This window comes from Manis javanica, chromosome 15 (assembly GCF_040802235.1).
Source record: "Manis javanica isolate MJ-LG chromosome 15, MJ_LKY, whole genome shotgun sequence".
Classification (NCBI taxonomy): Eukaryota; Metazoa; Chordata; class Mammalia; order Pholidota; family Manidae; genus Manis; species Manis javanica.
The window spans coordinates 23934398-23949409 of NC_133170.1; the positions used below are offsets into that span (position 1 = coordinate 23934398).

General features: G+C 38.8%; 2 protein-coding genes across 2 annotated transcripts in view; one reads left to right on the top strand and one right to left on the bottom strand.

Moving 5' to 3' along the window:
* The window catches only part of LOC108385630 (alpha-2-macroglobulin-like), a 50615-nt gene that overhangs the window by 18490 nt on the left and 17113 nt on the right, over positions 1-15012 (top strand). The window contains 15 exon segments of the mRNA XM_073223890.1: positions 935-1096; positions 1563-1644; positions 4912-5029; positions 5609-5837; positions 6706-6832; positions 7107-7228; positions 7736-7787; positions 9367-9450; positions 9723-9899; positions 10108-10174; positions 10176-10193; positions 11028-11184; positions 11519-11593; positions 12057-12237; positions 13000-13223. Coding sequence (XP_073079991.1) covers positions 935-1096; positions 1563-1644; positions 4912-5029; positions 5609-5837; positions 6706-6832; positions 7107-7228; positions 7736-7787; positions 9367-9450; positions 9723-9899; positions 10108-10174; positions 10176-10193; positions 11028-11184; positions 11519-11593; positions 12057-12237; positions 13000-13223 — 1875 coding nt within the window.
* The window catches only part of KLRG1 (killer cell lectin like receptor G1), a 77438-nt gene that overhangs the window by 2078 nt on the left and 60348 nt on the right, over positions 1-15012 (bottom strand). Inside the window, exon 6 of the mRNA XM_073223889.1 lies at positions 7054-7181. Coding sequence (XP_073079990.1) covers positions 7173-7181 — 9 coding nt within the window. The 3' untranslated portion in view covers positions 7054-7172. The remainder of the gene's footprint in view (positions 1-7053; positions 7182-15012) is intronic.

Here is a 15012-nt window from a genome sequence, read left to right on the forward strand (position 1 = left end):
ATGGTGAAGATCATGAATATACATCTATAAGAAGAAAGAAAAACAAAACACCCAAATAGCCTATTTCTATGTAAATCAGTACTACTAGAAACCTGAAGTACAACAACCAGGTAGTTTAAAGTGCCACATCTCAGACAACGTAGGTGGACCTAAGTATATAAGAGAATACCCTATACAATGAAAAACTTTGTAAAGAATAAAATAGAAAGTGAGACTTTCTTGTCTGAGCAATAATTTGGTAGAAGAAAGAAAACCTCATTTTGAGCATATATGGGATAACTGAAACTTTGGGATGATCATTGGATAAAAAGTTGTGGACTTCACCTCCCATGAAAAATGTCTTGAATTACACTGATGTGACTGAGATGATATGTGATGATTCATGTAACTACTTAGAACAGGGTGCTCACTTTTCATCCTATATGTAAGGGTAAATGTAAGTGGATATATAAACCCTTTGAATAATGGCAAGATTGCCTTGTGCTCATTTGGATTACAAACCTAAATTTGTGTGCTCCTTGAGGGTAAGACTCACAAAACTCATTATATTCTTTCACACAGTAAAATTCTATCACTGACTGATATTATATTATTAGCATGTATTATTAAATTCATATTTAATATGCACTCTATATATTTTTATATTATAAATATATCTCAAGCTTAAGGTCTAGAATTTGTCTTTGAACTCACTTTTTAATGTTCCTGTTACTCTTGGGTGCTTGGAATATGTTTAGACTTTTCTTGAACATGGTAAACACCTTTAGAACAAAACACTGTTTAAAAGAAAATATCCACAAAAAATCCCTTTTGTAGATCATAGACACACTCGAGAAATGATTGGTATGATTACATTTGGTTATTTTCTTTTCACTGGATAGGAGCCAAGAAAGAACAAGGAAGAGTTTTTCCCTTTTTTCCCCATTTTTTATAGGTATATAGTCTGCTGCCCGGGAAGGACATCACTTATATCATTCATAGTTTAAGTCAGCGGATAGAAGACCAAAAAGACTGTATTAGACCTAATAATGTCTCTATTGATAAGTACTCTGCTGTATCCCACAGCACAGAAGAGGATGTTTACAGCTTCATAAGAGTAAAGCCCATATTATCTATTAATAGTCTGCCTTTTGCTTATTCAGGGTTAATAGAATATTAATAAAGAATATTCAAAAGTGCCCAGTCTGGGTCTTTGTTTTTCTGCTGAGGAAACTGAGGCAGAGAGCTTAAGTGACCTGCTGAAGTAACACAGCTAAGTGTAGCAGAGACAAGACTCCTCTGGTTATGAATCCCATGTTCCTTTCAATGTACCCTATGGCTTTACAGCACTGACTTCACAGTACTCAGCTTTCCTATGCGGAAGAGTATGAGCAACAATTATTGAGGAGCCTTTCAAAGAACAAAACTGTATTATTCCACTATTGCCTTGAGCATTCTGCAGCTCTTCTTGGTTCTGGAAGATGATAATGCCATGGAGCAGTTACTATGAGTTTTATACAAAGTAGAGTTTTAATATAATTTTTAAATGTTTAGGTTTGATTTGGTCATCATTTTCTTTCCAGGACATGGACTTAAAGGTATTCACCAACTTAAAGCTCAAACACCCCAAATTTTGTCCTGAAGAGAGAAGGTTCCATCAACCAGGTAAAATAACAAATCAGTTTGTGTTTTGAATTAAGGGAAATAGTAGTTATTTAGCCAAGATGATAAAAATGAAATGGTAGAGCAAGCATAATACAGGTTCATATCAAAGGGAAAGAACCCAAGATTACATGGGTCAAATTAATTGCCCAAAGTCACAGAGACAGTAAGTGGCAGAGCCAGGACCAGAGCCAGTGATTTTGTTTGCATTGTCACCAGTAAGCAAGAAAAATAGACAATAAGATAAAATGTAACAATTATTATAATAAGTGGACAGAATACACACACAAGAGCAATTCTGTGAGTCTGAAAAAAATTTTCATAGAGATGTGTCACATGGAATGAAAAGAATTTGGGCAAGGAGAGAAGAAAAAAACCACTTCCACCAAAGGAAAGAGTATCAAAAGAAAAGAAATAATTTTTAAGTCAAATCACATTACAAATGAAGTAGACTAGCTACTCTTCCTAACCCCATCCTAAATTGTTTAAAAGTATTGTCTTCTCGAGCTACTTACTGTCTGAGCCCATGGTCCGTCATTTTTCCCCTCTGATTCTACCCATTCTTTTGAACATTTTCCAAAATATCATCTGGCAATACATTACCCATTGGCATATTTTTTTTAAAAGACCAAGTAGGAGCCAAAAGTCCTGATATGTGGCATCAGACACAACAATCCTCTTCTCTAAGCCTCAGTGTTATTAGTAAAATAAGGGAATCAAAACAAATGTTCTTTAAATATCCCTCTGACATTATACAATAATATGATGTAAGGTATTCATATGATGTGATTACTAAGGGCAACTTAAAGAATCATTTCCTAAGCAAAATTTAAGTACTAGTCTGTAAATAAACTCATGGCACAGCTCTGTAAATAAACTTACGCTTTCGAAACAGCATTCCTATTTTCCGAAATACACCCTTATAAAATGCATTTCAAATATTAGAGGACACAGATTTTGAACATGTATTTCTCAAAGTAGGTCACAAGGATAGATATATAATTTATCTGTAGAAAGATACTATTATAATAAAGATATTATTCTTTACCTATAGAAAGATATTACTATAATAGAGATATTATTATCTGTAGACACTAGATTTATAAATAAGGAATAAAGGAAAAGAAAATGATAATGGGAGTCCACTCCAAAATAGACTATATTCAACACAGGTAATTTTCTAGGATATGCAAGTTGACCAGAATTAGTGTGATTTTTATATTTTATTACTATTTACTGAAAGCTAAAAAAGTCCACAGGTATGAATACAAAAGAATGATGAAGCTCTAAAACAGGTGTAATAGATGGAAAAAGGGTATCAAGAACAGTCATTTCTGAGATGGATGTAGAACAATGTCGGGTATATACAATAGTGCAGTATGAGATAATCTGTAATCCCTAGGGAAATTCCTTGGAGTAATATTGGTTGACATCTTTATGAGAAACCACATACTACATTCAGACATGACACTGTACAGAGTAGATAACATAGCTCTTGAGAATGACCTAAAGAAAGACTATGGTAGCAGGACCAAGACCAATAAAGGGGTATAAAAAGCTGAGCTAGTTAGTGATAGAAATAAAATACAGATATACTCTAAGCATGAAAAATAAAATGTCATAATTTATCACTTTTTGTCTGTGAATAGTAAACAATAAAAGAAATAAAGTATTTCTGAGGGGAAATGATTAGCTCATCTTGACTCCATCTGAACAGTAAATAGAAAATCATTGGATGCTATTTTATGGACAACAAGGCACATTTATCTGGTGAACAAAGAAGCCAAAAAAAACCTTCATGTCAGGAGAAACACAGGAAACTATTATCAGTGGAGTTAGCTAATTTTTTACTGAACAATAATACGTAAGACTGGATACTTGTAAGGAGATAGGGCAGGACTCTGACATTGTCATGGAAGATAATAAGAAAAAGGAGAGTGATCACATTACAGAGGAAGATTAATTGCTTGTAAAATTTGTTTTTAAATTATAAACCAAAGCTTGTAATTGCTGTTAATAGCAGTCGCTTGTAAAAGCTGGAGAAATTGGAAATAAATGTGCTAAATAAATAAATGCATCCATGCAAGATGCATTAGGACTTTCCTAGGCCCCAGATATTCCTGCCCATGGGGGCCCCTACTTTCATAAAAAAAGAATTAAAAATTATTTTGTAACTATGTTGGCAAAAGACAAATATCATTCAGTCTGGATTGTACCTATTTTTTTCATCTTGATTTGAGAAGAAATTAAAATATTTTCATGGGTTCCTAAAAGCATTAGGGACCTTAGGCACTGTCCCTGCTGTACATACTGGATAAATTAACTTACCTGCAGAAACTGAAGCTACTAATTGGAGGACTGAGACATTTGAAAACTGTGGAATGAAAGTTAAGTAGAAAGTCAGAGGCCAAGGTAAGAGGTCAGTGGCCATTTAGAGAGAAAGGCCTAGAGAAATGAAGCATATAAGGGCTGGGGAAACAGTTGCTGTAATGTGTCTCCTCATTTTATCTGTTCTTCACAAGTTAGTTCTGAAAACAAATCAATTCAAGAAGAAAATACTCAAAAGCCTTAACTCTGAATCTGTATATAGACATGTTCTAAGAAAAGGCAGACCAAAAACCTCATTTACTAGTTGCAGGATTTTCATTTTCTGCAATGCCAAACCAATGTATGATTCTTGTGCCACAATTTTCCATTGCCTCACCAAAGAAATACACTTGATAGTAACTTTTCCCTTTTGTTTGTTTTTGGTTAGGAAGTTTGTACTTTCCCTTTCTTACCTTTTCTACCAATTGAAAACAGAGTCAAAGTATTGAGTTTGATTCTATTGATTTACAGAAAGAATACACTACAAGAATCTCTCTACTAATATGTTGGCTTGTTCGGCTCTGGTCGTTAGTTATTCAAATGATTCCTCTTAAAGCCACACTTGCCTGAAAGTGATATTATGGTTCTTGCTTCCGTCTAAGTTACAAGTTCTACTCTCTTTTTGGTAACCCTCCCCAGCTATCCCAACCCCAAAAATACATACTGTTTTTCTGTCGATGCTAGATTATGCTTCCTCCAGTATTTTGCCATTTGTATTTTTGACAAAGATTCTACTCATCCAGAAAATGACTGACCTGGCACATTGTTTTCAGTGCAATTGTCATAACATTTTAATTTTAGTCAGAAAACTAAATATTTAGCCACATTATTCATTTGTGTCATATTGTATGGAAATATCTTCTCAAAGCAGTATATCCTTTTCTTGCACTGTCATATCCATAGTGGCACTTCCTTTTGTGAAACAGAATGAAGTGATTGAAAATTTCCATATACAGCCGTTCACTGAGACTGTACGAAACTATTTCCCTGAAACCTGGATCTGGGACTTGATAGTAGTCAAGTGAGTAACTTCCATTTTTACCACTTGCTTTAGATGTGAAAACATGACTTCATTACTTCCAACTATTTTTCTAATTAATTTCTGTCATTTCAAGACAGGACTAGGCTAATTTATAAAACATTGGTCTAATTATAACAACTCACCAATTACAGACATATTTGTATTCCTGGCACTTCCAGAAAATGAACACAGTGACTAATGTTATCTGGGTTTCTAATGTTTAGCACCATTCAAGGACACTATGTTGACAACAAACAGGAAGCAATCCTACATGGAGCAAACCATTTTTAGAATTATTACTTATAAAATTTTCAGATGGTATTTTGGAGAAGGAAGTTCAGTGACACCTGCAAATCCATGTTCTCATGGATTTGTACAGATTTCTAATGGTAGTAGACTTGAAGGTGGTGTGGGAGGCATGACCATGGTTGGGGAAATAGGGCCATTGAAATGCCTTCCATTTGTCCATCTTGGGCCCTGATTACACTCTTAATGTCTGGGTCACACTCATCAGTTACCATCTTAGAAATAACCGACTTTCTGGCTCACTTCCTGTTCTCCACATTGCCGTCCTCCCAGCTCCTCAGGTGTGGCTGAAGTCGGAATAAGAGTCCCCGATACCATCACTGAGTGGAAGGCAGGGGCCCTCTGCCTGTCCAATGACACTGGGCTTGGTCTCTCTCCGACTGCTTCTCTCCAAGCCTTCCAGCCCTTCTTTGTGGAGCTCACAATGCCCTACTCTGTGATCCGCGGAGAGGCCTTCACACTCAAGGCCACTGTCCTTAACTACCTTCCCAAATGCATCCGGGTAAGGACTCCCTCCCCCAAATTAAGCATTCACAAAAGATTGGGTTTGGCTCAGAGCACCTCTTCCAGATCTCTGAGCTATCCCAGCTCCAATTATGTATATTACCACACCAGTAATGATCAGGTTCAAAGTAAGAAGGGACATAACAAGCACATTTTTTCAAAAAAAAATATATAAGACACTTGTGAAATCTGCAAACTCCAGATCTCAATTTTATTTTGTTTCTCATGTTTTCAAAACTATTTTATTATAACCTAGGCTGAGAGCCTAAAAATGAGATAAACCAGTACTGTTCAGTCCCATTATTTAGATTTTCTAAGTCTTCCTCTAAATCCCTGACACTTTCTTTGTACTTCTTCTCAAACACGAATTGCATTTAACTATATGTAACTTAATTCTCCCTGGGCATCTTGTATGTCCTGCCAGTAAAAACACCTTGAGGACAGGAGCCACTTACAGCCTAGAAGTGTCCTGGAAGACACTCAAGCTGGACTATAGCCACAAAATAAGCTGGGAGAATTCTCAAGAGTCTAAGCTAGTAGATAAATTTCCTCAGGGAAACATGCTGTGGTCAACTTTTCCTATCCTGCACTATTGGCACCAAAACAAAAAAGCAAATAAATATGCTTATATTTCTATTAAACATTCATAAATGTATGTTTTCTATATAAAGTTTATACAACTTTTTTGTGTAAATAGTCTCGGCTTATGTCATTTTCAACCCCATGCTTTCCAAAAGTGCTCCTCCATGTCCCCATTTAACACCTAACTTCACCCCAGGCTCTTTCACTTACCCCATCCTATACATCAACTTGTTGCCTTTTGAAACTCATACCTTTGTGCCTCTCTGTCCCTTGCGGGGCTACAGGTGAGTGTGCAGCTGCAAGAGTCTCCTGACTTCGCAGCTATCCCTGCAGACAAAGACCAAGATTCTTACTGCCTCTGTGCAAATGGGAGACAGACTGTGTCCTGGCTGGTAACTCCCAGGACACTAGGTGAGTGAAAGCTCTCTCAAAGATGATGAATATAGGAAAGTTTCTTAAATTAGGTTCTCCTCTTTGGGGTCCACAAACACTAGATTCCAGGTGCTTGCTGTTTCTGGACCTATACTTGTGAGATCCTTCAATAAGGAGCAAGTCTTGGAATTGCTCATGGAACATAGGATGCCTTGTGGATCTTGGGAGTGTAGAGAGTACCACGGGACCTCCATACTTACATGGATTGTTTGTTTGCTGGGATCTTTTTTTTTATGGATTTCCTTTGTTTCAGGGAATGTGAATTTCTCTGTGAGTGCAGAAACACTGCAGACCTCAGAGCTCTGTGGTACTGAGGTGGCTACGGTTCCTGAAATTGGGAGAAAAGACACAGTTGTCAAACTTCTATTAATTGAGGTGAGTAAGCCTGTCTTGTTTGATAGCCATGATGAGTCCAGAAAATGGTAGCAATACTATCTATAATCTTTGGGTAAAAGAAGAATGAATAATAATATGAAAAAAAAGAATTTTACATGAACTCAGTATACTTCACAGCATATGACAAGTTTGGTGTTTTGTTTTTGCTCTTGCCTTTTAGCCATTTTCCCAGTAGCTGAAAATTTAACTGGATAAATTTTGTACCTATTACTTTTCCTTCATCACACCTCTCGCCTCTGTTCCCCTCACTTGTTTCTCCCTTTTCTCTTAATTATCCTTCTTTATTCTTGTCTCTGTCACCTGGGGTCCTCCAAACTTCTCATACTTCCAGGTTTTTACTGCTGTAATGGAAATTTGCAATCATCTAACTCAAGCCCATCACTTCACAAGTAGGGAGGATTTAGATACCCACTTATAACCCATATTGTTTTTTTTACTTGGAAGCTCAATCCCTTCTCATCTCTCTTCTCCTTCTTTCCACCCAAGCCTGAAGGAATCAAGCAGGAATATACCTTCAACTCCTTACTCTGTGCATCAGGTAAGAGTCATTCAAAACAGCAAGAAGAAGATGGCAGCACTTATATTACAACAAATTATTTTCTGTATAAATCATCTCATTTGGTTTTGCAATATTCCTAGAATATCCCAGAAGTTGGGACAACAAGTACCTTATGCACATTAGACAAACAAGAAAACTGAGTCATCAGATCAAGTTTCTTCATTGTGTTAACATAGCTATTAATAGTACATGAGGGTTCAACTAAGATGTTTTTGTTTTTCATTTGTAGCTCTTTTTTTAGAGTATAGGAATTTCTTTGTCCAGCACATACAAGGGCTTAGAAAGGGACCTCAGGAATAGCCACAAAGAGGTCAAAATCAATGTCTAAGCTAATGGAGTGTGTCTAAGCTAATGGAATACGATAGAGAATACTTGGTGAAGGAACATGTATTTCTGACCTTAGAGCTTATATAAAAACTAAGTTTTTATGACCGAAGACATTCCACACATAACCTGTACCAAGTCATGAAAATACAGTTGTCATAGTATTTTTCTCTCATTTTTGTGATATTACTTGCTCTTTTACCACTGTATACTGAACTCATTTGAGAAGAGGCTGTAAGAATTTATCATAAAAGATTAATCTCCCACTGAATGCAAGCTTAACAAGAGCAGACATTTTGTCTATTTTTGTTCATGACTGTAACCCCAGTGCCTAGACCAGTGACTAGCACAAAGGGGTTGCTCGGTGCATATTTGTTAAAAGAATGAATGATGCTGCTTAAAAGGTTTTAATTCTAAGGCAAGTTCATACAGTAAAATCTATTATCTTAAAAAAATGTAACAAAGCAGAGGCCAGATAAAGTAAATAATTTAAACAAAAGTGAAACATCCTATTTATGCAGTACACCTAAAGAAAATTGTTTTACAATTATTGAAAGTTGTAAAAAGTTTTTGTATGAAAGGCAGAAGTTATGAAGAGAGTCACTGGAGATTAATAAAACTTGCTTATCTCTGAAATTCCCAAGAGTAGACTAGTAAAGGATATATTCTTATCATTGTTTTCCTGAAGCTTCATCATTACAAACTAATCTACCTCCCACCCATCCCACACAGGCACCTATATCAAGGACTTCCATGAAAGTAATATCCCTGAGTAGTGAGTGAAACCTACTGAGATCAGAGCAACAGAGAGCAGTTACCCTAGAGCAGCAAAGAACCATGTTTACTGTGTCCATTCATGTATTCTTGTATGTTGGATATCTAGTCATTCATAAACTAAAACTTGAAGCAAAAAAAATGCATTATCTTCATACAGCTATAAAACATTTTAAGAAGACCTCCATAGAATTAAATAAGCATGTATCACAGAAAACTGGTAGCCCTCTTTTGGACAGCTGCTGTGCATTTAATGCAATGGATAATAAAAAAGGATAAGACATAGCTTGGCAAGCCACACAATACCAGCAAATGTAAATTTGGAGTATTAAAATCGAGGTCATTTTTTAAGGAGGTAGCACATCTAAGGTGCATTCCCAAAACCACTGGCCTTGGGATTTTTCAGAAAAGTAGTCACCATTGATAATCTTCTTTGGATCTTACTTGTTTGTTTATCTAGATGTTGGGGTGTCTGAAAAATTGTCCCTGAAGCTCCCACCAAAAGTAGTGGAAGAATCAGCCAGGGCCTCTTTCTCAGTTTTGGGTGAGTCACTCTACCCCTTAAGAACTTGCGACAATAACCAACCCACTCTCTCCGCTTTTTTCAAATCCAACTTTTAACTATACTTCATCTCTTCAATCTTTTTTCATATCTCTATTTTTTCCCTTCAATTTCTACTTGGTTTCTGGCCTGACCCTCCATGCAAGTTATAATTCCTCCAAGCCAGCTTTCGAATGACCTAAATATCGGAGTCTTTTGTTCTTAATGATATCGGCCTGTTATCAGTGTTCCGACTTCTCATCTTCCGTTCCCAGGTGACATTCTAGGCGGTGCCATAAAAAGCACACAAGATCTCCTCCAGATGCCCCACGGCTGCAGAGAACAGAACATGGTCCTGTTTGCTCCTAATATCTATGTACTGAAATATCTGAATGAAACACAACAGCTGACTGAGGAGATCAAGTTCAAGGCCATCGGCTACCTCAGTACTGGTAAGGGACAGAAATCTCACTTTGTCACCATAAATGTTCTCTGCACAAATAGGCTTAACTCGCTGGCAAGAAGAGCACTGCTGCTGGGGGTCCCGATTGCCGAGGCGGCCAGGGCGTACCGGTGCCCCGGGCTCGCACGTTTCGGGATCCTCTCCTTCTCTGATGTGCTGCTGCTCCTTCCTGGGCCATCAGAAACCTTCCATTCCAGGTTATCAGAGGCAGCTGAGCTACAAACACAGAGACGGTGCCTATAGTGCCTTTGGGGACCAAATGGCCGAAGCAAGGCAACACTTGGTAAGAAAAGGGTTTTATGTGCCAGGCTTTGTACATGTATTGCTACTCATTCCTCAGGGAACCCTACACATTAGATATTAGAAACCTCTTCTTATAAGGGTAGAAACTTACACCCAGTGTTGAGTAAATGTCTCTAGGTTACACAAATAGTAAGCAGCAGAGCTGCGACACATCTGAAGGTTTTCCTGCCTTGACTCCTACATCCATTTTTGTTCTTTCTCATATTAAGACCCATCATAAGTAAAAAAAAAAAAATGGCCACTTTATTTTTCAGCATCCAAGGGTGACCAAAAATGGGGACTAGAAAAGCTACCTCCACTCTTCACACTATCTTGTATTAAATGACACTGGTCATCTGAGACAAAACACACAAGCAAACGAGAGGTTTGGGTGTAAAGGAGATTGGTGGAAGGAGAGGAAAGAAAGATGTGGGGAAAAGTATTTAATTCTGCGAGGCAGAAAACACTGCCAAGAGGTTACTCCACATAGGAGGGTCTGCAGAAGAGGTGTTCCTCGTCTAGAGTAGAAAACCTAGTATGAGAGCAAACGTCTTAGTGAGCCACCAGAACACGGCAGGTGGAGCCTGGATCCTTGAAGCAACGAGAAAGTGAGCAAGGAGGGGAGGACCACTTAGAACCACACTGCCGAGGAGTAACAGCCAGCACAGCCTGAAGGAAGTGAGCGGTGTCGGGGATCAACAGATTGCCCCGCTACGAGCAGTCAGAACGCTGACTCGCACGAGTGTTGAGAGGGAGCCCGAGAACCTGTGCCTGTGAGGTGAAGGGGCTGCATGGGAACAAACGGCCTCGGCACCCACTCTTCCTCCCCTGCCAGGCTCACAGCCTTCGTGCTCAAGACTTTTGCCCAGGCTCGAACCTACATCTTCATCCATGAAGCACACATTACCCAAGCCCTCGCCTGGCTCTCCCGAAAGCAGAAGGACAATGGCTGTTTCAGGAGCTCTGGGTCACTGCTCAACAATGCCCTTAAGGTGAGAGCTTTGTAAGCTAGGTCTTAACCTCCTGCCCTCCCTAATGGTAATTTGTCCAAGGGTGCAGGTATATTAGAAGAAGGTACACAGGAATCCCTAAAGGAAAGGACCGGGAAGTAAAGGAGGGCAATGATACGGGAGAATAAACCTGCATGCCGCTGAGGAAAACAAAGTGGAATCATGGGGGGAAATGGTACTTCACAGAGTGGAGACAGACATAAATTGAGAGGAACTTCCAGGGAACCAGGCAAGAGAAACAGCTGACCATGAGGAGTGGTCACCTTCACAAGGCCTTCAGAAGTGGAAGTAATCTCCCTCTCCCTCTTGCATCCAGGGTGGCGTGGAAGACGAAGTGACCCTCTCTGCCTGTATCACTATCGCCCTTCTGGAGATCCCTCTCCCCATCACTGTAGGTACCACATCACTTCCTCAGCTTCCCAGACTGCTAAGAAACCAATGTCCTGTGGTTATAATCGTCCTTTAAATGCCAAATGCCAGCTTTCCATCTGCACAATACTAATGCATTTGCCAAAATGATAGAGACTTGGATCAATTCATCAAAGATTCACTTGCTCAGTAAGGACCTGGACTATGTGCCAAAGTTATCCTAAAGCATACGGTCTCCCACACCTCACCCTTATCCGTTTCATCTTAATTAGAAAGTAACTTTTTTTTAAGAGTGAATTCTGTTATGGGCTTTTTACCATGACCAAAAAAGAAGTGAGTTCCAAAAAGATGGACAGGGAAGGGATAGATAGATGGATGGATCTGGAAAGCACTCGTTCCCCTTATCCTATGGTATTTATGTTTATTCCAGGACCTGCTAGGATACCCGTCCACATGACTCAGATGCCGTTGCTCTCCCTCCACAGCACCCTGTTGTCCTCAGTGCCCTGCTCTGCCTAGAGTCAGCTTGGACAAACACACAGGAAGAGGTCCACGGCAGCCATGTCTACACCAAGGCACTGCTGGCCTACGCCTTTGCCCTGGCTGGTAACCAGGACAGGAGGAGAGAGATACTGAAATCACTTGATAAGGAAGCTATAAAAGAAGGTGAGAGCACACGTTAATTTTTTTTTCTCCCTACCCACTCCCACTAGATGGAAAATGAGAATATTGAATTTCTGAAAATTGCCTCCCTTTTTGGTCTACACCACTATAAATGCTGACATTTTTATGTAAACTCACCCACTAAGAGATCGATGCTCCTTTTGCATACAAACTTCCCCTGACATATCTTGTTGTAAAGAGAAGAAGACATGTAAAAGTAGTATCACAGGAGAATTCGGTGTTTCAATCTCCCCTTATTTACAAAAATAAATTTAGTTGACATATATACTTTTCTTTATGGTACATGAATATATATCAGGGTGAGTAGAAGCTACTAAGAGTGATAGCAAAGACACTGTTACCTATAATAAGAGCCTCCATATTTTACTATTTCTAATACAACTCTCTGAAATTAAGTGGTAGGTTTTATATCTCATTTCAACAAACCCTAAACGATGACCAGATCATTTAAGGTTGGGGGGGAGGTACCAACCAGTGAGGAAATCTCTACTAACTCTACTAGAACAATATTTGCAATAGTAGATCAATTCATAACTTATGAATTTCTGTCCTCAGTATTTCCCTCAACCACATAAGATAATATCAATTTGAGACTTTTATTCTGGGATCATTGATCTAGGGATATTATGTTTGAAGCAAAAAGCTTACTTCAACTTTTGTTAATTTCTTTCTTTCTAAATATAAACTTACAGCCATACATTAAATAGCAGTAGTTTTCATTCTTTCTTCATTCTTATCCTCTAGACAATGTAATACATTGGGAGCGACCTCAGAAACCTGAGGCACCAGAGGGGCATTTATACCCACCGCAGGCTCCCTCCACTGAGGTGGAGATGACGTCCTACGTGCTCCTCGCTTACCTCACGGCCCAGCCCGCCCCGACCCCAGAGAACCTGACCTCTGCAACGCACACTGTGAAGTGGATCACAAAGCAACAGAATTCCCATGGGGGCTTCTCCTCCACCCAGGTCAGGGGTTTGCCCAGGATTCTTCCCCTTTAGAGTCAGGGTGTGCAGCTGGGCGGCTTGAAGAAGAGACGAATGAGTAATAACAGGAGGAGAGAAAAAGGAGAAGAGCACATGAAACAAGGGAAAGCTTATTTATTTTGAGTCTGTAAGAAATAAGGAAAAGAGCCTAAAATGAACTGTCCCGAAATGAGTTGTCCTAGTCCCTATGCCTGCGAACTAGAGTTCTCTCCATACCTTACTTACTAAAGGAGGGTTGCACCATACCACCTTTTGATCAGGAACTGCAATCTTAACTTACAGAAATGACATAAATTCTGGAAAGTCTAGAATCCTAGAAGTAGTCTGTTAAACTGAGAGGCAGATTGCCTAAGAAATGATGTATGTACCAAAGGGACTCACTTACATCTTCATGTGTCCACTGCATCAAGAAGCATCTCTTAGGCTTACTTACAAATTATCCTAAAGTGAAAATTGTTTTTCTCTACTCTCAACACTTCTGACAAGAGCTGCCTCTAGTTAGCCCAGACCTCATAGGTCAAGGGCTCAGTCCCAGAAGACTGCCCCCACTTCAGATGCCAGTTGCAAGTCCAGGTCCCCTGCACTTCTGACCAACCAGCTATAAATCAGGCATTTTTGATAATTTGATAATTTGCTAGGATGCCTCACAGAACTCAGGAAAGCATTTAACTAATACAGGCACACCTCGTTTTGTTATGCTGTGCCTTACTGCACTTCACAGACATTGCATTTTTTACAAATGAAAGGTTTGTGGCAAGTCTATAGGCACCACTTTTCCAACAGTATTTGCCCAATTCGTGTCACATTTTGATAATTTTCCCAGTATTTCAAACTTCTTCATTGTTAATATTTGAATTACTGCATCTCTTGATAAAAACTTTCTATGATGAGGAGTTGCTTTTTATGGAAGAGCAAATAAAGAGGTTTCTTGAGATGAACCTACTCCTGGTAAAGATGCTGTGAAGACTGTTGAAATTACCATAAAAGATTTAGAATATTATGTAAACTTAGTTGATAAAGCAGCAGCAGAGTTTGAGATGACTGATTCCAATTTTGAGAGACATTCTACTGTGTGTAAAATGCTATCAAACAGCATCTCATGCTACAGAGAAATCATTTGTGAAAGGAAGAGTCACTTCATGTGGCAAACTTCACTGTTGAATTACTTTAAGTAATTATACCTTCAGCAACCACCACACTATTCAATCAACATTTAGGGAAAACCCTCACACCAGCAAAAACATTAAGACTCACTGAAAGCTCAGATAATAGCATTTTTAAGCAAAAATAAGTAATTTTTAATTAAAGTATGTACATTGATTATTTTTAGACAGCATGCTATTTCACATTTAATAGACATTTAAAGTATAGTGTACATTTAAAGTATAGTGCAAACATAATTTTTATATGCACTGGGAAACTAAAAAATTCACTTGACTTACTTTATTTCGATATTCACTTTATTGACATGGTCTGAAACCAAACGGGCAAGATCTTTGAGGTGTGCCTGTACCAGTTTATTATAAAGGACACAATGCAGGAAAAGATGCATAGAGCAAGGTATGTGGAAAGGGGGTGCAGGGCTTCCATGCCTTCTCCAGGCACACCACCCCCCAAGCACCTGGAAGCTCTTGGAACCCATTGCTGGGTTACATACATACATAGGCATGACTGGTTAAATCATTAGCCCCTGGAGATTAACTCAATCCAGGCTTAAAGTTCTAATCCTCCAATCACAAGGCAGTTCCTCTGCCAACCAGCCCTCATCCTC